The 20,959-nt window shown below is 39.1% G+C and overlaps 4 protein-coding genes across 5 annotated transcripts in view; 2 read left to right on the top strand and 2 right to left on the bottom strand.

The window, feature by feature from the left end:
• The window catches only part of LOC111479163 (membrane-associated 30 kDa protein, chloroplastic-like), an 8,211-nt gene extending 6,314 nt beyond the window's left edge, over positions 1-1,897 (bottom strand). Inside the window, exon 1 of one of the 2 annotated variants that reach the window (XM_023123678.1) lies at positions 1,645-1,897. In XM_023123678.1, the coding sequence (XP_022979446.1) occupies positions 1,645-1,783 (139 nt within the window). In that variant the 5' untranslated portion in view covers positions 1,784-1,897. The remainder of the gene's footprint in view (positions 1-1,644) is intronic. The other variant, XM_023123679.1, reaches the window with a different exon arrangement.
• Positions 1,898-2,601: 704 nt separating this feature from the next.
• Positions 2,602-12,302, top strand: LOC111480071 (peptidyl-prolyl cis-trans isomerase FKBP16-3, chloroplastic). Its single transcript, XM_023125018.1, has 7 exons — positions 2,602-2,725; positions 9,675-9,943; positions 10,631-10,714; positions 10,873-10,922; positions 11,000-11,048; positions 11,133-11,207; positions 11,907-12,302. Exons 1-7 carry the CDS (start codon positions 2,602-2,604, stop codon positions 12,024-12,026), a joined length of 771 nt encoding a protein of 256 aa, XP_022980786.1. The 3' UTR covers positions 12,027-12,302.
• A 636-nt stretch (positions 12,303-12,938) lies between these two features.
• Positions 12,939-14,332, top strand: LOC111479570 (pentatricopeptide repeat-containing protein At1g62350-like). Its single transcript, XM_023124286.1, has 2 exons — positions 12,939-13,287; positions 13,713-14,332. The coding sequence occupies exons 1-2, from the start codon at positions 12,958-12,960 to the stop codon at positions 14,115-14,117; spliced, it is 735 nt and encodes a 244-aa protein (XP_022980054.1). The 5' UTR covers positions 12,939-12,957; the 3' UTR covers positions 14,118-14,332.
• Positions 14,333-14,579: 247 nt separating this feature from the next.
• Positions 14,580-20,230, bottom strand: LOC111479569 (TBC1 domain family member 22B-like). The gene is made up of 10 exons (XM_023124285.1): positions 20,052-20,230; positions 19,178-19,334; positions 18,908-19,082; positions 18,605-18,675; positions 16,643-16,780; positions 16,471-16,562; positions 15,706-15,977; positions 15,529-15,614; positions 15,336-15,437; positions 14,580-14,985 (listed from the first exon to the last, which is right to left on the bottom strand). Exons 1-10 carry the CDS (start codon positions 20,159-20,161, stop codon positions 14,824-14,826), a joined length of 1,365 nt encoding a protein of 454 aa, XP_022980053.1. The 5' UTR covers positions 20,162-20,230; the 3' UTR covers positions 14,580-14,823.
• Between the last annotated feature and the right edge of the window lie 729 nt (positions 20,231-20,959).

Genomic DNA, 20,959 nt, shown 5'->3' with positions numbered 1-20,959 from the left:
AAAAAAAAAAAAAAAAAAAAAAAAAAAAAAAAAAAAAGGAGAACTAGCCTACCAAAAGAACACAGCCACTTCCTTGAAGTGGAGGGTCCTAGATAGCCTTCCCAAGCATTTCTCGAGGGTTGAAGTACTTATGGATCGTGAAATGGTTAGATGTATATGATTAATTTTAAGCAAATACACAGCGTTCTTTTACTTCCTGTCAACTTGTTAGCTCAGTTGATCCTAGGATCACACCTTTCATAGCACAACATCTTCACCATTATGATCCCAGACGTGATCTTTGATCCTTCCACATTGGGATCTATACTCCTCTAAATGACATGTCATGGTCATTAACATAATTATTTTTTTTTCCTCTCTTTGATTCCTAAAATTTGTTCAATCCATCCACCCTCCACCATAGCATATTGACTTGATAAGTGAAGTCAGTTCGACAAACGGCACAAAGATGTTAATCGAATACTCAAGAATCTTCTCTCTCTTGTAATCGAACATCAACAGTAGATTTTCTGTATGCATTTGGGGGATGGATCTACAGGTTTTACCCAGGAAGAAGATTTTTTAGACCTAATAGTCATAGAAGGTGATGGTCTGACGATCATACATGCAACATAACCTCTCCATTTATTCTATGTCTCTCTCTTTGATATGCCCGACAAGGCTATGCGTTCTGTCAAGAAACTTTTCAAAGATTTCCTCTGGGAAGGCACAGATAAGGTGGGAGGCTCTCATCTAATCAATTGGTAGAAAATGCAGCTTCCCACTAAGTGGGGGACTAGGCATTGACAATTTAAACCATGAATTTTTCCCACATAAAATTCTTGATAGGCGTTCATGATAGCTTTATGTTGATGTAAATATACTCTCCTTTTAGTAATTGTTGCTTCAATGATATTTTGGCAAATTGGAAAAACTCGTTGTAGTCTTCTTCGGCATGAGGTTTCCTCTTCTTCCGCTTTCTACATTTTTCATTCACTCATCGAAAATTTGTTTCCCACTGGAAGAAAAAATAGATCTATTGAAAAAAGAAATATATTTCATTGAACTATCTTCTATATCTTATGTCGACGTTGAGACCGTCTTTCAAATATCTTTGAGATCATGTAATTAAGATGCTAAAAGTTAAATAACTGACAAGTTTTGTGACCACGAATAAGTTGTAGAAGCAAGTGGTAATCCCAATTCAAATTGATGAGCATAAAGGGGCCAAGGATCAGTGGGCACCAAAGAAGTTCCGGGAAAATTTTCAATATTAATCCAACAAAGTAAACACAAATTCCAAAATCTAACAAAAAAATTAGTAAGGCAATAAGAACAAGGAATTCTTCAATCACCAAAAGCAGGTCCAAATGATTGGGAAAAGGCAAAAGCGTAATTACAACAGATCCACATAAAATCAAAATGCTCAAATTGCAGGACAGCCAACTAATAATCACACCACCACACAATGCTATACCCTGCAAAGCTCAACACCCACTTTTCTCAGGCACCCAGATGCTCAATAATCATTACACAAACACTCCTAAACTCGAAGAACGCAAAATCAAAATAAACTATTCACCAAGGACAATTCAATTCAAATTTCTCACTTACTTCAGACCAACCAAACGAAGAGCGGTAATCAACGAGAAAAGCAAACAATACCTCCGCCATTAAGGAAGGACGTTCTTAAGAGCTTTGTGGCGGCACAGAGGGTAGCGGGCTTGGAAGAAGAGGGTTGAAACGAAGAAGAAGGAGTTGAAGCCAAAGCTAATCCGGTATAAACGTGGGTTTGGACAGCCATGAGTGATCAATCCAAGCCAAGCCCAAGCAAGAATGTTGCAGAAAAGAATTTAGAATTTGTGTTGAGTTGAGATAGATTGAAGATAACAGAATCACTCGTGTTCCACCGTAATCGTTCGTTCTACACGGTTTTTAGCTTTTTGGTCCAACAAAACCGACTCTTCACTGAACCGGAATTGCCATTGTCTGGTTCGTCCCACTCGTTCTTAAGTTTTCATTTTTGTAAAATAATAATAAATAATAAAGTTGTTTTACTTGCCTCTCCACTAATTACGAGTCATTCGGCTCAACCTTGCCTCTACTTTAGGTCAAGGTCTCTCATGTGCAACGTTACATCTCGTTCATCATCTTAGTTCCCAACTACACAACCATGTATCATGGTATCATCTTATATCTTAAGATAGCTCGACCATCTTAGCTTGTTCGAACGTGTCTACTAAGACTGATCCATGTATTACTCATCTCGTTGGGATATCCCGAACATCTATCAATCTGGGTTCTCATTGGGGTATGAACTCTCCCATGTCCATACCATGTCATTTATAGATTCCATATCGGATAGCGGGTGCATATATCAACTTCCGATACATAGGTTGGACGCAATACCTACACACCCATGTCGTTCGATATTATCCTTGAAAGACCTATGAAAAACCTATTTCAAAGAAAGTGGCTCAAGACGTTCGCCCACCCTATGACACATATGAATAAGATAATTATTATTTTTTTTTTTAAGTTGAAAAAAATAAGATAATTAGAGGAATTGAAATGTAATTTAAAGATCACCCAATCTAAAATATTTATAGAAGCCACATGGGGATGCCAACTCGGCAGCTATTTAAACCGAAGGTTCAAGATTTCGTTATCCGTTTCCCAACTGTGCCAACACCTTGCTCTCAATTTTCCATGGCGTCTTCCGCCTCCTCAATGTTGCTCCCGCTTGGTAATAATTCCTTTTCCTTTTTCCTTTTGATTCTTCATCTCTACAATCTCGATTTTCATTTTAATCACAGTTTTACTTCTGTTCCATCTCTTGATTCACTGTTTTAGTCCACTGATTTTGTCTCGTCTTCTCATGTTCTGTTTTGGGGAAGAATCGATAAATGTGGGCTCTGGATCTTTTAATCTTCGTTTAGAATTTAGAATTTGGCGTTGCTTTCTTGTTGATATTCTTATTGATATCATCTTTGAACTATTCGTTAGACATGACTCTCCACAATGGTATGATATTGTCCACTTTGAGCATAAGCTCTCGTGGCTTTGCTTTGGGCTTTCCCAAAAGGCCTCAATCCAATGGAGTTAGTATTCCTCACTTATAAACCCATAATCATTCACTAAATTAGCACCGACTTTCATCATCCAACACTTCACACTACCTAAAGTTTAAAGATAGCAAAATTTTCTAATGTTTGAAAAAATGCTGAATAAAATGTCGATTTTACATGGTGACCCCGGAGGAAAAAACACGATATGTTATCTACGATGATTAAACCATGTGGGCAGGAACATATTATATGTTGGTTTTCACAGAATTTCGGTGAGAGGAGATTCAGAAAATGCGTAACAAAAGGGAGAGAGAAAAAATAACTCTGAATTTGACTGCGTTGAGGTTGTTTTATTTTGTGAATAAATCTTCCTATTTAAAGTAAAAAGGAATTCTAAAATTGGCTGGAGAGTGGCCAACTAAATCTGTGCCACTTCCTTCTAAAACTCGGGTGATCCATTCGACGTGATTTGTCAAATGGTCAAACTCACGATTTTCTGAAATCGTGTGAATAAGAAAAACGGTAAAACAGGTTTTATCTAACAATCTCCTCCTAAAACCTGTAGTATATCTACCTTACTATTTGAACTCCGATCTTTGAGCGTAGTTCTTCAAATTTCACCCGCGCCAGGGACTTGGTGAAGATGTCTCCAAGTTGTTCCTCTGTTCGGATGTAATCAATTTTGATGAGCCCTCGATCTGCACATTCTCGAATGTAGTGGAATCTGATTTCTATGTGCTTGCTTCGTTCATGCAAAACTGGATTTTTGATCAGGGAGATCGTAGCTTTGTTGTCTACGTATAGCATTGGTGGATCACTTTCTCTCCCGATGAGTTCTTCCATTAGTCGCGCTAGCCAGATCCCTTGTGTTGCTGCCATCGAAGCGGCGATGTATTCTGCTTCACATGAAGACAAAGCAACTACCTTCTGTTTTGTTGATTGCCAGCAGATTGCGCCGCCTGAGAGAAAGTAGATCATTCCGCTAGTGCTCTTACGATCATCAACGTCACCGGCCATGTCACTATCACTGTAGCCAACTAGCTTGAGTTTCTCCTTTCCGCTCCCTGCGCAGTATCTTATACCCCAGCCTCTGGTTCCGGCTACATAGCGCAGGATGCGCTTGACAGCCGCTAAATGCTCCTCCCTAGGTGCTTCCATAAACCGGCTCACATATCCAACAGAATAAGCAAGATCAGGACGAGAGTTTACCAGATAGCGTAGACTCCCGACAATGCTGCGGTAATTGGTGGAGTCGACTGTCGTCGTAGTGCCAGCCTTCCTTAGTTGGAGTCGGGCCTCCATTGGCGTCCTTGTAGGATTACTGTCCACAAGTCCAGTTGTGTCCAGCAGCTTCTTTGCGTATGCACTTTGGCAGATGGAGATGCCGGTAGAATTCTGTTGCACTTCGATGCCGAGATAGTAGCTGAGCACGCCGAGATCGCTCATCTCGAAGTTTTTCGACATCTCCTTCTTGAACCTTCCGAGGACTTCCATGTCACCTCCAGTGATTATGAGGTCGTCGACGTACACTCCCACGATTAGTCGCTTCTTGTCATGGCCGTGCGTGTACATGCCATGCTCAGAGGCGCAACGTTTGAATTTCAGTGACAGTAAGGTACTGTCGAGCTTCGCGTTCCAGGCTCGTGGAGCTTGTCGAAGCCCGTAGAGTGCCTTGTGCAGGCGCAATACTTTATTGGGGTTGTTGTTATCCAGGAAGCCAGGTGGCTGTCGGACATAAACAGTCTCCTTCAGCTCTCCGTTAAGGAAAGCAGACTTTACGTCCATATGGTGAACCTCCCAAGAGTAATGTGCTGCAATTGCAAGTAAGAAACGAACGGATTCTAACCTTGCCACTGGCGCAAATACCTCTTCGAAGTCCACTCCTTGCTTCTGGACGTAGCCCTTCGCTACCAGACGGGCCTTGTGTTTCACAACCTCTCCTTTTTCGTTGCGCTTCAGTTTGAAGACCCATTTGAGCCCTATGGCTTGGTGTCCCGGCGGCATATCCTCCAGACTCCACGTCTGATTTTCGGTGATGGATGTCATCTCCTCCTGCATTGCCTTCAGCCAGCACGGGTTCTTTTCTGCTTCGGCGAAGGTGTTCGGTTCATCTGCACTGATGGCATGTAGTTCGGCCACTTCTTCGAGCTCGCGCACTGCCAGTCCAGGTGGTTCACCTCCTCCTACTAGGTCGTCCATCCTCCGGTACCTGGCCTCCAGATCAGTATCGTGATCAGCATCCAGCGTCGAATCCGCAGTCCGTGGTGTTGCGAATTCCACTGGTTCAGGGGTTGCACCTGCTGGCGGCGGTGACGGCTGCTGATGCTGGGCTCCTCCTTCTTCCGGCTCAGTGACGAGGTACTCCACCGTGAATTGATTTGGATTATGGTCTGCCTCGATCACGTCATTCCACTGCCAGAAGGTGCTTTCATCGAAGACGACGTCGCGAGACACGTGAGCTCGCCCCCCTACAGGATCATATAGTCTGTACGCCTTGCTCCCGGGTTCATAGCCGATAAAAACGACCTTCAGCCCCCTAGGATCGAGCTTGGCGAGGTGGGGACGTGTTACCTTCATGTAAGCAACGCAGCCGAACACGCGAAAATGATGTACCGCTGGTTTTTTGTTGTACCAGGCCTCATATGGTGTCTTCCCGTCAAGGCTTCGGGTTGGTGACCGATTGAGGAGATATACGGCCGTCATTACTGCCTCTCCCCAGAATCTCCCAGGCATCCCGGCCGTCACCAACAATGACCTTGCTGTCCCGACGATGGTCTGATTCCGGCGCTCCACCACTCCGTTCTGTTGGGGGGAGTAGGGCGCCGTTAGGTGCCGTTGTATGCCGATTTCGTCACAATACTTACCGAAACTTGTCGAGGTGAATTCTCCGCCTCGGTCTGTGCGCAGCACTCGCATCTTCTTCTCACATTCGGCCTCCGCTCGCGCTTTAATGCACTTAACCGCCTCTGCCGCCTCACTTTTCGCTTGCAGCAGGGTCAGCCACATGAAGCGGCTTTTGTCATCGACTAACAGGAGGAAGAGACTCTTACCGCCTGGGGTCGCCGGCTTGATGGGCCCGCAGATATCGCCGTGTACAAGCTCCAACGGCTCATCGGCTCGATAGGATGTTCGAGACGGAAAGGGTGTGCGCCTCTGTTTGCCGATGAGGCACCCGTCGCACAGCTTGTTCACACCTTTGATTGCTGGCAAACCGTGCACTAACTCCTCCTTCTGTAGTTTTTCTAGAGCAGGAAAGTTTAAATGCCCGTACCTTGCGTGCCACCTCCAAGATACCTCTTCGATCTTGGCCGAGAGACTGACAGGTTGCTCTATCTCTAACTCCAGGATGTAAAGACGGTTTGTCGTGCGCCTTGCCTGTGTGAGCAGCCGTCGTTGATTATCGCAAATTTTGAGTAGTCCGCGCTCGATGGAGATGAAACAGCCTGTCTCATCGAGTTGACCCAGGCTCACAAGGTTAGCCTTGAGCCTCGGGATGAAGTAGACGTCGGTCAGCTTGCGATGCTCGCCTCCCTTGCTGGCGAATAGGATGGTGCCGCGTCCTTCGATCTCTACGATGGATCCGTCGCCGAATTTCACCGTCCCGCGGATCCCCGAGTCGAGTTCGGAGAATGCAGATCTAGCCCCGGTCATATGGTTTGTTGCCCCTGTGTCTAGGATCCATCGCCGGTCCTTGTGTTGCTCGTCCCGCTCGCTGATCTGAGCGAACACTCGCTCCTCCTCCAGTTGAATTGGCTCCCTAGCTGGTGCCACCTTTGCTACGCCCAGCTGAAGCTCTTTCTCGAGTTCAACATCGTTGTTGATTACCTCCATTTCCGTGGATTTGGAATCGAGAGTGGGCACACATGCACTTACCATGAAGAGAGCTGGCTCGTCCTCCTCGGATTGAGCCACATGGGCCTTTTCGGCCTTCTCCTTGTTCCTAAGCTTGCTCCAGCAGTTCCTGCTTAGGTGTCCTCTCTTCCCACAGTTCGAGCAGATTGGCCTGCCATTGGTCGACTCCTTCTTTTGATTCCCATCTTTCCCGCGCATGCGCCCGTGGGAGATCCATGGCTTCTTACCGTCTTTGCGGCTGGAGGAGGACCCGTTGCTCTGGCCGGTGTTGTCACGGAGCTTTAGACGTGCAAACCATTCCTCCTCTGTGAGGAGTAGACGACCCCCCTTGTCGACAGCTGAAATGGTATTTTTCTTCCGCTGCTCGACGTTACGCAGTCTTCCGGTCACCTCTTCTACCGTTAGGTCGTTCACGTCAAGCAATGTCTCGATTGAAATCGCAACTTGCTCGAGGTGATCAGGGACAACCTGCAGCATCTTCTTCACGATTTCTGTTTCGCTGATGCTGCCACCGAGTGTGGTGATGTTGTTGGCGAGCCCCGTGATCCGCATTGAAAAATCATCGACGGATTCACCGTCCTTAAAGTGGATCTCCGAGAGCTCCTTCCGCAACTGCTCGATGTTGGATTCCCGCACTCGCTGTACACCGCGACCCGACGGGATTTGATTCCCTCCCAGGCCGATTGCGCGGTGCGCTTGGTGGAGAGAGATGCCAGCATCTCTGGGGGCACAGATCGTAATATGGCGGCAAACGCCAACCGATCCTCACGGTACTCAATCGTTTCTCCTTCCTCTGGCTCAACAGCATGCCATAACCCTTGCGCCTGTAGGTTGACGCGCATCAACAAGATCCATTCGTTATAATTGGACTTTGTCAATATTGGATACTGAACGACGGCAGTCGTTGTCTCCCTGATCACTCGCTCAACGATAACTTGACGCCCGTCATCACGGCGTCGGCCTCTTCGTGGCGGCGGTGATGGAGATGTCGGCACACGGCGAGGACGTGGAGGAGAGAGTGAGCCGGCCCGAGATGGGCCCCACGATGTGTGTGTTTTTACACTTTGCATTTTCTTCTACTCGAACCTGAGACCTGTGGGATATTTGGTCAAAGCTCTAACCACTTGAGCTATTCAACTTGTTTGTTGATAGGTTGGCTCCTCTGCAATGATATACACCGATCTTCAACTTGGCTCTGATACCACTTGTTGGTTTTCACAGAATTTCGGTGAGAGGAGATTCAGAAAATGCGTAACAAAAGGGAGAGAGAAAAAATAACTCTGAATTTGACTGCGTTGAGGTTGTTTTATTTTGTGAATAAATCTTCCTATTTAAAGTAAAAAGGAATTCTAAAATTGGCTGGAGAGTGGCCAACTAAATCTGTGCCACTTCCTTCTAAAACTCGGGTGATCCATTCGACGTGATTTGTCAAATGGTCAAACTCACGATTTTCTGAAATCGTGTGAATAAGAAAAACGGTAAAACAGGTTTTATCTAACATTATATGCATATATTTTATGAGTTTAGCAATCCTGACGAAACTGACATTTTAGATTACGCTGATGAAATTGAATTCACATAATTGTTGGGGACATGGGAAGAAAAATAAGAGATAGAATGAACGTTATTTCAAGCATCAAAATGACTGGATTAATCTTGAATTCAATATATGACTGGATTAATCTTGAATTCCATATACTATGGTATCTTAATAACTTGTATATTTGCCCTCTTTCAACTTGTCTTCAGGTTCTTCCATCCATTTAACTTGTGAAAGTTCCTAGTGATTATGACAATCATTTTTCCTAAGCTTGGACAAATTTATATCTGTATATTATCGAAATGTTATCTTTTGTTCATATTCCTATGCCAGTGAGACATTTGGTTGTGTGAGAAACAACTCAATCGATTTCTTATTAACTGTTTAATGAACAATCTGTCTTGTCAATAATAAGATGTAGATTTAACATTCTGCAAAAATTTAGAAATATAGGCAGCACTCTTCTGTTCCTGACATAACCAAATTTGTATATAAACCAACGACTGGTATTAACTTAGCATATCAAATTGGTCTTGAATTGTAAGTGCTCCGTGCAGATATCCGTCTTTGAAGTATTCTTTTCATCTGAGGAAAATATTACTTTGCATAGATAAAAACTAGTACAGGACATTATCTCTATTTGAGCCATGAGGTTGTGGAAATTGATGAAATCGGTCATCAGATATTCAAACTTAGTTTCCTTCTTCAAAATATCCAACTTAGATTCTTATCCAATGTGGAACTGTGGATCGTGGAAAATGTTATATCACTTGAAAGGATTGTAATTTAAAAACTCCACATTGAACTTTTTTTCTAGGATTGTATCTGGATCTGCTTCTTTTTCAACTGAAAAACATCAAAACTTTCATCTTTTCACATGTTTGGAAGTCAGCTGCAAAGAGAGTCGTAAGTAGAGAAACGTCAGATTACACTTGGAAGAGTTCTTTTTTTTATTTTTGAGTTCTGTCATCGAGTCTGACCTTTTGATCGAAGATACATGCTTTGTGCCATTGAGCTATATTCAAATGGGCACACTTAGAAGAGTTAAATACTTGTTTTTATTTATTAAATTATCACTAGGGGAAGGGCACATTGTTTCGGAATGTAGACTATGCACTAATTTAATGTTTGATGAAGTGCACATGCATAACTTATATTTTCAATCTGTACTTGAACATTTTAACCTTATACTTTGAGATTCATCTCTTCGATGCTCATCTTGTTGCACGAGTCAGGTTCAGCTTCTGGAATACACCAAAGAATTTCACGTGATAAAATACGACCTCTTGTTGTGCGCTGCTTGAATGCCAATATCAATGCAAAAGAATGGCGGATGAAAGAGTATGGGAAGGAACTCAATTTGACTAGAAGAAGAGAAATGATTGGTTTAGTTTGTGGAATGTCAAGTCTCGTTATACATGTTCTAAATGCCAAGGCAGCTGGCCTGCCTCCAGAAGACAAGCCAAGATTATGTGACGATGCCTGTGAGAAAGAACTTGAAAATGTATGGTGAGGTTACATGTCCTTTCATTAACTTGGATTGTATATCAATTAAGTTCGTGAGTTCTCCGCCCGGTATCTTCTCGTCTCTTCGTAAACCTTTCTCCTATTCTCTTCCTACTTTTTGTATTATCTTGATACTCTAGTTTCTTTGACCCAATACCACTCCTAATTCTATTTTTTTTTTTTTTTTCTTTGTCCTGCATCTCTTAGTTCTAACTTTTCTTCGATGCTTAAAGCTGATTCTTATGGGGGATACATTGTTAGAGTTGGACACTTAAATCTTGATGGACAACTTTGACATTTTTATTAGTTCATTTAAACATTCATGTCTAACAACATTTTATATTATTCTAACCACTCTGGGCTGACCTGGTGATCAATAAGGGGAAATGTAACAATAAATGGTTTACAGGAGTGGGTTTAACATATGACAACCATCTATCTAGGATTCGATATTATACGAGTTTCTTTGGCAACAAAATATGGGAAGGTCAGGTAATTATCTGAGGTGCATGCGTGACTACTTAGATACTCATAGATATTGAAAATATATATATATATCATTTAAAATTTCACCAAACAACTTCAATTTCTTAAAGTTGAGGCTGCACTTGTATATTTAAGACTAACTTTCTCATTTGCAGATCCACCTAAACAATGACTTTTGGAATTCTTATTGTTGATGAAGGTTCCTATGATCACGACTGAGTCTGGTTTGCAGTACAAGGACATCAAAGTTGGTGGAGGCCCCAGTCCACCTGTTGGATTTCAGGTCTGTTATTTGTTCTGTTTTCTTTAGTAACTTGTATTAACCCGTCAGTAGACAATTATTTATCCAGGTTGAAATGAATTTGTGAGTAAACAGTGAAAAAAGTTCAAGAATTTTGGCTTTTACCTCAATTTCTAACCGTTATGATGATTTACACGCAGGTGGCCGCAAATTATGTTGCAATGGTTCCATCTGGACAAATTTTTGACAGGTTAAGCCGAATGCATTATGTGGACGCTATCAATTGACTTGACCTTAAAATATTAATCTGCCTTCCATTTTATATAGTTCACTTGAGAAGAAGCAGCTTTACATTTTTCGCGTTGGATCTGGTCAGGTAAGTGGTTTAAGTGCCTTTTCTTTTCTAGTCCTTTGGGTTCATGAGTTTATTACTGTTTTTTGAAACAATAGAATAAAACAGGTGATCAAAGGACTTGATGAAGGGATTTTAAGCATGAAAGTTGGTGGGAAGCGTCGACTGTACATTCCTGGATCTGTAAGATGTGTTTTCTCTATTTCCTCTCGGAGTTTTTTCGACTTATTTTCCTCCTAAAACACCTCAACCCATTAAAACTACTAGGAACGTAGGAGCTAATGATTGCAGTCTTGTAAAATTAATTTGACTGTTTGGAATGATACCTAGAAATTGAAATTCAAGAAAAATAGAAGCAGAAATATATTGCAATATGGGGTAGAACGAGATAATCAACTGGAAAAGGAAAGTGGACAATTGGACCAAAGAAAGTAGGATGTCTGAGATCCCACGTCGATTGGAAGGATAATGAAGCAATTTTTATAAGAGTGTCGAAACCTCTCATTAGTAAACGCGTTTTAAAATTATGAAGTTGATGGCAATACGTAACAGGCCAAAACGGACAATATTTGCTAACGGTGGGCTTGGGCTGGTTACAAATGGTATCAAAGTCAAACACTGAGCAATGTACCAGTGAGGGCGCTAGGCCTCCAAGGGGGTGGATTGTGAGATTCCATATCGGTTGGAGAGGGGAACGAAACATTCTTTATAAGGGTGTGGAAACCTCTCCTTAGTAGACTCATTTTAAAACCGTGAGGCTGATGGCGAAGCCAAAGCAACAATATTTACTAACGGTGGACTTGGACTATTATAATATCCAACCGATTGTTCAAGAGAGTAACATCACGTTATAATTCTTTTTCGATGTTTGTGGTCCTGTAGTTGGCATTCCCAAAAGGCCTAACATCAGCTCCAGGAAGGCCAAGGGTAGCTCCAAGTAGTCCTGTGGTATTTGACGTCAGTCTGGAATACATACCAGGCCTTGAAGATGATGAAGAGTGAGTAGCTATTACAATGATCTCTTGAATCTCTCATTCGCTTACCAGAGGAAGAACAAGCCAGAAATTTGTATATGATGAGAAAACACTTGCCGCTATGCTTCAGTTTTCCCCCTGCCTTGTTACGAGTGTATAATTATATTTGTCAAAAAGATAGAGAGAATTTGATGAGGAAAAGTTAAGAAATACTGAATTATGTATCTTTCTTCACCTTGATTTATAACTCTCTTCCTATAAACAACTATTTATAGGACTTCTAAAATGAAAATTCAATTCCCAACTCGCAGCGAATATCGAAAATCAGTGCTATTTTCACTTCGGTTATGAATTCAATTCTCAATCTCATGAGTTACATAGAGCGAATATTGAAAATCACTGCTATTTTCACTTTAGTTATGAATTCAATTTCTCATGTTAAACATATTTTAGGATTCTAAAGAATCTTAAATTTATAATTTAAACTCGTCACATTTTAATTTCAGTAATTTATAAGATGTTGATAGACAATTTTCATCCATACATGGCGATAACATAGTACTGATTAGTATTAATAAAAAAAAAAAATTAGAGTTAGAATACTAGTTGGAATACTAGTTTGATTTCATATTTTTTTTAAAACTTTTTAAAAGTTCAAAAGTATTATTGAAATTTTGAAAGGTTTAGGGATTTTTTTTTTAAGACATAAAAGGATATTTTTATTAGTTTAGTCCAATTCTTTTTTTTAATAAAATAAAGGTTAGAAAATGTATTTTGTATAATTTATTATTTTTTTTATAAGAAAAGAAAGGCTTCAGATTTAATTTTTTTTGGGTATAAAGATCTTCAATTTGAAATATGGTTTTAGAAAATAATTTCGTGGAAGCAGACCCCAACTGGAGCGTAAGGCCACCATTCCGCCTTCACTGAACTGAGTTTCTCGCAAAAGGGCAGTCGAGATGAAATCTACGCTAATGGGTCGTCTTCAACTCCATTTACCTCAATTGGGTTTCCGCCAAAACCTCACAAATCCAACCCTCCATTGTTGTACGGCAGGTCCACCTCCAAATATCATCTGTGGCCTCAGAAAGGGCCAGAGGAAGCCCTTAGGTAAGTCAAGGGTGCCCTCCACTGAGTCTATTCAAGCAGTTCAGTCGCTCAAGCTCGCTAAATCCGCCTCCAAAATGGAAGACGTAATCAATAGCAAGCTTAGCAGATTGCTGAAAGCAGACTTGTTTGATGCTCTGGCTGAATTACAGAGGCAAAATGAACTGGAACTATCGCTTCAGGTATTGCTTACTGCTGTTAATCGTCTCGGAATATTGTAAAAACTAGATATCTTACCCTTAAAATTATGAGATTGATCGAATTATACCTTAAACTCTCTTGGAGGCTGGCTTTAGTTCAACTCAATAGCAGTGGTTGCTTAGAATTCAAGGTTTAGGGTTTAATCGTCTGCGTCTTTTCAAGCAATAACTATCAGGGATTCAATTACAACGATGAGGAAAAGCCTAATGGTGCGATTGTAGCTATGTTCTTGCATCTTTTTCGCTATCATTTATTCTGTTTTAGGTTTTTCCCTTGCAAGAACTTCAATTATTTGACATTCTGATGCAATAAGTTCACTGGAGCCATACATTTGATTCTCTTCTGCAGCCTATAGCAATTCTACCACTTCAAATTTTATTTCATCTTAACTGAATTCAGGCTTTAGGTCTTCAAATTCATGCGGAATGAAGAGTGGTACGAGCCAGATTTAAACTTGTACCATGTGATGATTCAAATGATGGGAAAGAACAAAATGATTGAAATGGCTGAAGAGGTCTTCCATGATTTTAAAAGGGATGGGTTAGAACCAGACACAAGAGCTTTTAATGAGATGATGGGAGCATATTTGCAAGTAGACATGGTGGAAAGAGCTGTTGAGACATATGAATTAATGAAAGCATCAGGTTGTACTCCAGATAAATTGACTTTCAAGATTTTGATCAAGAATCTTGAGAGATTTAGGGAAGAGTTTGCTGCAGTGGTCAAGAAAGAATGTGCTGAGTTCTTGGATTCTCCTGAGAAGTTCCTCAGGGACGTTGAACAGAAACTGATGAAACTTCAAATTCTTTAATCTGTGTTTGATTTTTGAGGTACTCTTCTCTGTTTCTTACTGCTTTAAATGAAAGTTAATGCTTAGGAGTGAACATCTTTAGAGCAAACATGAGTGTGTTCTTTGGATGATCATTGTTTTGGACTTCTGAGCCTTTGAGTTCTTCAATTTCGTCTATGGAAATCTCATATGTATTGGAGTTTTGAGCCTCTGATAACTAAAATGTTTCTTTTCCATTCATACAGTCCAAGAGTCTCATCCTCGTTCATACATGTTCATAAGTGATAATTTATATTCAACCCGAGTAACTAGAACTAAATTTGGACAATTGTAAGTATAAAGATAAAAATTGAATGAACTTCACAACTAAAATGATGTTTTAACCTTTAAATTGCTATTACATAAACATAGTAGAACGGATACTCGTCTCCTTGAGCTCGACGATCAAAATCTCTCGAACATAATAGACAAAATAAGCATGTCAAGATCAACCATCCATCATTCTTCTAATAGATAACTTCATTAGATCTAAACAAAAACATGTATTTTACTCCGTCAAATATGGTAAATCTACAAACAATTGCCCAGAAAATACAAATGATACATGGCAGAACATTTGAATCGTTTCCTCACACAAGAAGAGCAGCAGAAATCCCATTCAAGAAAGAAGAGAAAAAGGAGGGAAAAATTGGCCAACCTTAATGTGAGTGAGTATAACAAATCCCATTCAGCTAACAAGGTGTCTTGGAGAATTGTTGAACATACTGTGCCACATGAATGCTCTTGAAAGCACCATCTCAAGCTCTTGATGGGTCCAGTTTTGAGTTGGAACATGCTGGAGAAACATCACCAATTCTTGAAAATCAAGTTTCTGCAGCTCTTCAGACCACTGAAAAGTATGTAGAAAGAACCTCTAAGCCAATGTTATAACAAACAAGATCTTCACTCATTATTTTAAACAAGAACTCAGAGAGATCAGAATCTTAGGATCACTCATGGTGATGTAAACCATTCAAACCATTTACAACTGCATCAAATTATCAGAACAAGTGTCGTTCCTGAGTATAACATGTCGAATGAAAATACATTCGTCGAGCCTAGGAAATTCTATGTGACCATTGGTTAGAACGAGTAGCTTTTGCTTCAAAATACATTGTGATCTAGAAAATGCTCGTGCTAACTATATGTAGACAAGGAAATCTGATGGAACAAAACAAAACCATAATTTTATGTCCTTACCGTCAAAAGAAAACTGGCAAATATGTAGACAAGGAAATCTGGCAATGAATCCCCTTCCGCAAGATAAGTATCCCATAACCGGGTAACAAGGTGGAAAGGAATCTGATGGAAGAAAACAAAACCATCAACATTGCATTATACAAATGTGACTGGAAGAAAATGCAGAAGTATATATACAAATGGCGTGGCATACCTCGCGTATCAGAAGACAGTTGAACCACCGAAAAGCGAATTGAAGAAATTCCAGACCCTGCTCCTCCATGTGTCTTGAAACAGGTTCTGGCCAAATTAAGGAACACACAAGATTGGTTAATGAACGGCTTACCATATCCAATTCTGTAGGCTGTGAGGGAGATCAAAAGAGACTTACCATCAATCCTCCTAACTAGCTCCTTCAATTTAAATACAAGCCTCTGAATTCCGGGTTGTGCAAACGTGTAATGATCTTGCATACCATCGAGCAATTTAGAAAGACACCAGTAGCAATCGGCCTCAATGTTTGTGATCTTGTCAGGAGATAGATCAGAGATGGACCATTTCTCAACACCACCTTCTAAGTATTCTGACAAGAAGACAACTAAAAATGGAGTAGCAAGATCATTTATTCCCTGAACATATCCACTCGCAGGATGCCGAATAGCCCTGGGTTGAAAATAATTGGGTAAATGATATATAATACATCAATGACAATGTCGTGCAATGTTCCACAGCTCGGACAGTGTCTACATATAGAATAACTAAGAACATTTTACGCCAATAAATAAAAATTGACTCCCTAGTTTCAAAAAGGAAAATGTACTTTGTATGTAAATAAATAACTAAACTGATACTTCGCATGTAACTTTTGATCACATCAAAAACCCCAAGTTAAATTTTGTAATGATATCCTTCGATAATTGATTCCCGTTGAAGCGATTTTCACAAGCTCCTAATAGGAAAATCGATACTACGTATTCAAATAAATAAATAATTCGATCCTCCGTATTCAACTATACAATAACATGTCTCTAAGAAAGATCTCCCCTCAAAATTCTAGTGATGAATAATATAACGAAATAATAGTAATAAAATAACGAACAAAGAAATTTGTCACTTGGTACAAAAAACAGCTATAAAGGCAGGGATAATTATTTACCAAGTATAGAGAATACGCTCCAAAGATTTCTGAACTTGTGCTTGTTGAAAGAAAGCAACGTCAGGTACAGTTCTAGGACAATCAACAGCGATCTAACAAAAAGCAAATTTCAAGGATTGGTAGAACTAGAGAATAATATTATAAAGTTCAGCACTAACTTGGCAGTCATTACCTGGCGGAGCATGTTTATCTCATCATCAGAACGTTCAGTATCAGGAACGTCATAGAACTGTGCAACGCTGTCAAGATACTCGAGCCTCTTTCTTCGTAGAACTCCCTCCTTTCTATCTGAATTAGGTGGTGCATAGCCCTGTGGTCAGTGCATATTTAAATTGTGGACAAGCAAATGAAGGCTTTCTATCAGACAAGTTCAAAGTTAGTTCAAGATGAAGGTAGGCAAGTCTATGGGTAATTTTCTATCAGACAAAACCAAAAAAGTAAGGAACTCCAAGAAAATACAAGAAACTAAATAAAACAATGAAGAACAGAGCACGCCCTGGGGAGGAACAAACACAATAATCCCAGAAGCAAATCCATGACACGGAAGATTACTCAAACTAAACTAAGTTAATGCATAATCAGCATCTAAACCACTGCCCAATGGACAAAAGCCAGAAGAGAGAAGCATAACAAATCCAGCTATAGAGGCTGCTCCAACTCCCAAATGAATGAAAAATAATAAAACAAACACTTACTTGGACAAGGAACCTGCAGACTCCAAAAACTTAGGAAGGCCCTCAGTAATATCTAAAAAAATTCTGAAGGAGCATCCAATACCACATCTTGTATCTTTCCATGTTCATGTCACCCAAACTTCACAAAAATATTCAGCCAAAAATTATCTCTTCCTCCTTTGATTATTCGTCTTTCAGTTCTAGTTGTTCTTGGGCAACAAGTGACTGCTTCATCTCAATTTTGACCAGCCCTCTTCATCACTAAATGGTTTTCAGATTTCTTCCACTCAGAAGTAACTTGCAAACAAAAGCCATTATTTGGGGGAAAATTCATCCTTCATTTAAATTCTTCCTTAGTAATCTATTGGCCAATTGGTGCTGTGTGATACTTCTATTCTATCATCTTTCTCCGAAGTTGCTCCAACTTTATGAGAACGGTCAAGTTTTCTCTTCCCAGATCAATGTTGTTAAGGCTTTCATCTTTTTCATTTCCTATCTTCAAGAATTTTAAGTAGATTAAATTTTTGCCTCCAATCCATCCAATTATGTTTCAAATGCTCGTCTTCCATGGTTAGAATTATTGTTGTAATACCCATTTGTGAGGAGCCAAAAATTGAAGTAGGAAGTACGAAAATAGTAAAGTTTCTTTGTATAACACCATATAAAGAGAAACACAAAGGCTGATAACTTAAAGAGGACTATCTTTCTCCACAATTATTTTAACTGAATATTTTCCTCTATTTGTATCTCCTAAACCACGCTATATAGAACCACTTAATTTTGACGACTATGCTTCCTACGCACCCTACCTATCCCATATACCACCCCACATCATGTTCATTCACTCTTATACTAATTAAAACCTGATGTCAAACATCCACCATAATGTTATTTGGCGAAAGTAATTCATTCAATAGGCATTTCTTTCATCCCAAATCATGTTCATATGCATCTGATTTCCTCTTTTCACAAAAATAGTACAGTAAGTTGATGAAAACTCTTATATCACTGCATTAAATTGTTTCAAAACCCTGTTTTGTCTAAATTTTGTTTTAAAACTCTGTTCTGCAAGCTAATTTTAGAAATTATTTTTTGTTGTTTTTCAATTAAGAAACCATTTAGAAAGTGTCTTTTATTCTTGCACATTTACATCTTCTAGGAATAAATTTAAAACTATAATACATATCAAATCGGTGTCTGCTTAAACATAAAATTGATGATATAAATAGTTAACTTAGAAAACAACAAGGAAATGGGAAACAAATGTTAGTTTTGCTTCCTTTTTCTATTTTCTTTCAGTTTGAAACCTGTTTTTATAAATTATTCTGTGAAACTAGACTTCAATATTAGCTCCAGAACGGCCTTAATCATCCAAAAATATTAAAAAAAAGGAAGAAGGAATCCTGCTTTTTATCAAGCAATCAGAAATTAAGCCAAAATCAGTATATCATCCAACTTACCAAAAGAAGCCTCCATATATTTGGGCGCATATATGGGGGAATGCCACTCCACGCTAGCTCCCGCAACTTGTCTGCATAGCAAATAGAAGGGAGCAAATTTACATACATATTTTTCAGCCGCAAAACTAATAAGAAACTACTTTTTAGAGTTGGCTAATTGCCCATCGCATCTATGTCAAGCTGTAACAATAAAACGTAAGTACCACAATGTGTTTCTTGTTCCTTTACCTACTTTCAAATGTCCATAGGTATCTGTAACTTCCAGATGGGGGGAGGATTGTTTAAAACAATACATATGCATACCTAATATGATTGTTGTCCCCGAGAGCAGCGTTGTGAACTTCATCACCCTTGCAGAATCTGTTGCTCTAGCACCCATTATTGGCTTTTGGACTTCTTTAGTAAGATCCTCAGTGTTAGATGTCGATGATTTTGACTTATTAACAATTGAATTATTATTTATAATCTGAAGATCTTCCTATATTGAAAGAGAGAGTTTCACTATAATGCGCTGTGTCATCCAAAAAAAAGATTATAACTAAATTAATATGAAAATTTTCAAACCAGTCTCACCTCCTCAGATTTGGCAATGTGATTGCTTGTACCAGTATCATTATCCGATAAGCTCCTTGAATAATTCGACGGTTTATTTGATACACTCAAGGAGTCGAGCACATCTGCTCTTCTAGTTAGCAATACTTTACCAGGAATACTGCGGCCTTTAAGCAGCCTGCATCAGAGATCCTAGATGTGTGATTAAGAATTTAATAAGAAAAATATAAGAACAAAACCAGAAGCTCAAGCTCATAGCATGTGATGTCATAAGCAAAGGAATTTTGATCTTTAACAGACAACAGTCTCTGGGATAATAGACGTAATTAATAACAAAGTAGACTCCACCAGGTAACTTTTGATGAATTGGAGCACTTACAAAGTAACAACAAGATAGTTATCCAATTTTTGTAACTCGATTATCAAAATTCAAAGTAATTGGTATCTGAATGAAATTACCAACCACAGGTGTCAACATTAACAGCCCCAATGTGTACTTAATAAACTAACAATGAAATTTCCCAGAAACCAAATGCAAAACGGCATCGAACCCAGATCGTATCCAAGTAAGCCACAGCTCACATAACAAGATCTAAAGAACCCACGAAAATTTCCTCAACAATCTAGCAGAGGCTCTGAGGATCAAAAGCTTACAGAGTTGAGGAACTGAAACCGATGCGCATGAAGAATGTGTAGAATTTATGGAGCTACCCGATTAAAAGAAAAAAATGACATCCGGAAAAAACGAGCCATAATTAAAATTAGAGATCAAAATCTTACTCGGCCGACTAGGATTTCAAATCCCGTGAAAAGTAAAGCAGGAGAGGCGGAAAAAAGAGAAGGGCAGGAAATCAAAGATTTGGAAACAAGAGTTATTTGGAATTGAGATTAGTACCCTTGTACATTTCTGAGGGTCTGATTGAATCTAGAATCGAGATTTGAGATTGTGCTCTCTTTTGCTTGTCGATCTTCACCGCCAAGACTGTCATTGCCACTGTTCTTCATGTTCGCTCAACCGAACCATGCTCCGTTTGCGCTCCCTGATATTTCTCTACCCCCAACAGGAGGTAGCAAATTATTGTTAATTTGTATTTTACAAGCATAATCTTTACCTTTTTTGCTACATACATGTTTTTACTACCCTTTAATTTTTTATTTTTTTTTTCAAATGGAAATGGACTAGTCGAGTGGAATATCGAAAAATCGACTTCGATAGTCTGTTCGTGGGTTAGTTTGTAACATTTTTAAACTCAACCTTAACCTAATCCAATGTTTAGGGTTCCAGTAACTCAATAATGAACTTAATCATCAAATAAAATATTTAGTTGAGTTCGTCTTCTAAATTATTTAAATCATTTTTATTTTTAATAAAAATATAATGCTAATATGTAGAACATTCATTTATTTACTTACATGTAAATTCAATATATATATATATATTTAAATAATATTTAAATAACTTACAAATTTATTTTGATGATGGCTGAAAAAGAGGTAAAAAAATAAAGATGAAATTAAATATAATAATAATAATAATAATAAATCTATTAATCAACTAAACTTATAAAATTCTATATAAAAAAAAATATTTTGTTGTTAAATATGTATTTAATCCTATTTAATTTAAAATGTAAGATAATGTAGTAAGATTTTGTCTCCATATTTACAATTAATTATAGAAATAATATTTTATTTAGTTATAAAATATAAAACATCAAATAAAAAAATTGTAATTATTTTATTTCCTCCTAGCGGAAATTTATTTATTTATTATTATCAATTTTTGTTACCATGAATGAAAGG

Source organism: Cucurbita maxima, unplaced genomic scaffold (genome assembly GCF_002738345.1).
Source record: "Cucurbita maxima cultivar Rimu unplaced genomic scaffold, Cmax_1.0 Cma_Scf00005, whole genome shotgun sequence".
NCBI classification, from domain to species: Eukaryota; Viridiplantae; Streptophyta; class Magnoliopsida; order Cucurbitales; family Cucurbitaceae; genus Cucurbita; species Cucurbita maxima.
The sequence above is the reverse complement of the archived record's forward strand: the minus strand, read 5'-3'. Positions and strand labels throughout refer to the sequence as shown.

Coding starts and splice junctions, on each gene's coding strand:
- LOC111479569 (XM_023124285.1), bottom strand. CDS start 20,161: ATGAAGAACAGTGGCAATGACAGTCTTGGCGGTGAAGATCGACAAGCA. Junction 16,781..18,604: donor ATATATGGAGGCTTCTTTTG/GTAAGTTGGATG, acceptor CACTGACCACAG/GGCTATGCACCACCTAATTC. Junction 15,978..16,470: donor GAGCGTATTCTCTATACTTG/GTAAATAATTAT, acceptor TTTTCAACCCAG/GGCTATTCGGCATCCTGCGA.
- LOC111479570 (XM_023124286.1), top strand. CDS start 12,958: ATGAAATCTACGCTAATGGGTCGTCTTCAACTCCATTTACCTCAATTG. Junction 13,288..13,712: donor AACTGGAACTATCGCTTCAG/GTATTGCTTACT, acceptor TTCAGGCTTTAG/GTCTTCAAATTCATGCGGAA.
- LOC111480071 (XM_023125018.1), top strand. CDS start 2,602: ATGCCAACTCGGCAGCTATTTAAACCGAAGGTTCAAGATTTCGTTATC. Junction 9,944..10,630: donor GTGAGAAAGAACTTGAAAAT/GTATGGTGAGGT, acceptor TTGTTGATGAAG/GTTCCTATGATCACGACTGA. Junction 11,208..11,906: donor GACTGTACATTCCTGGATCT/GTAAGATGTGTT, acceptor GTGGTCCTGTAG/TTGGCATTCCCAAAAGGCCT.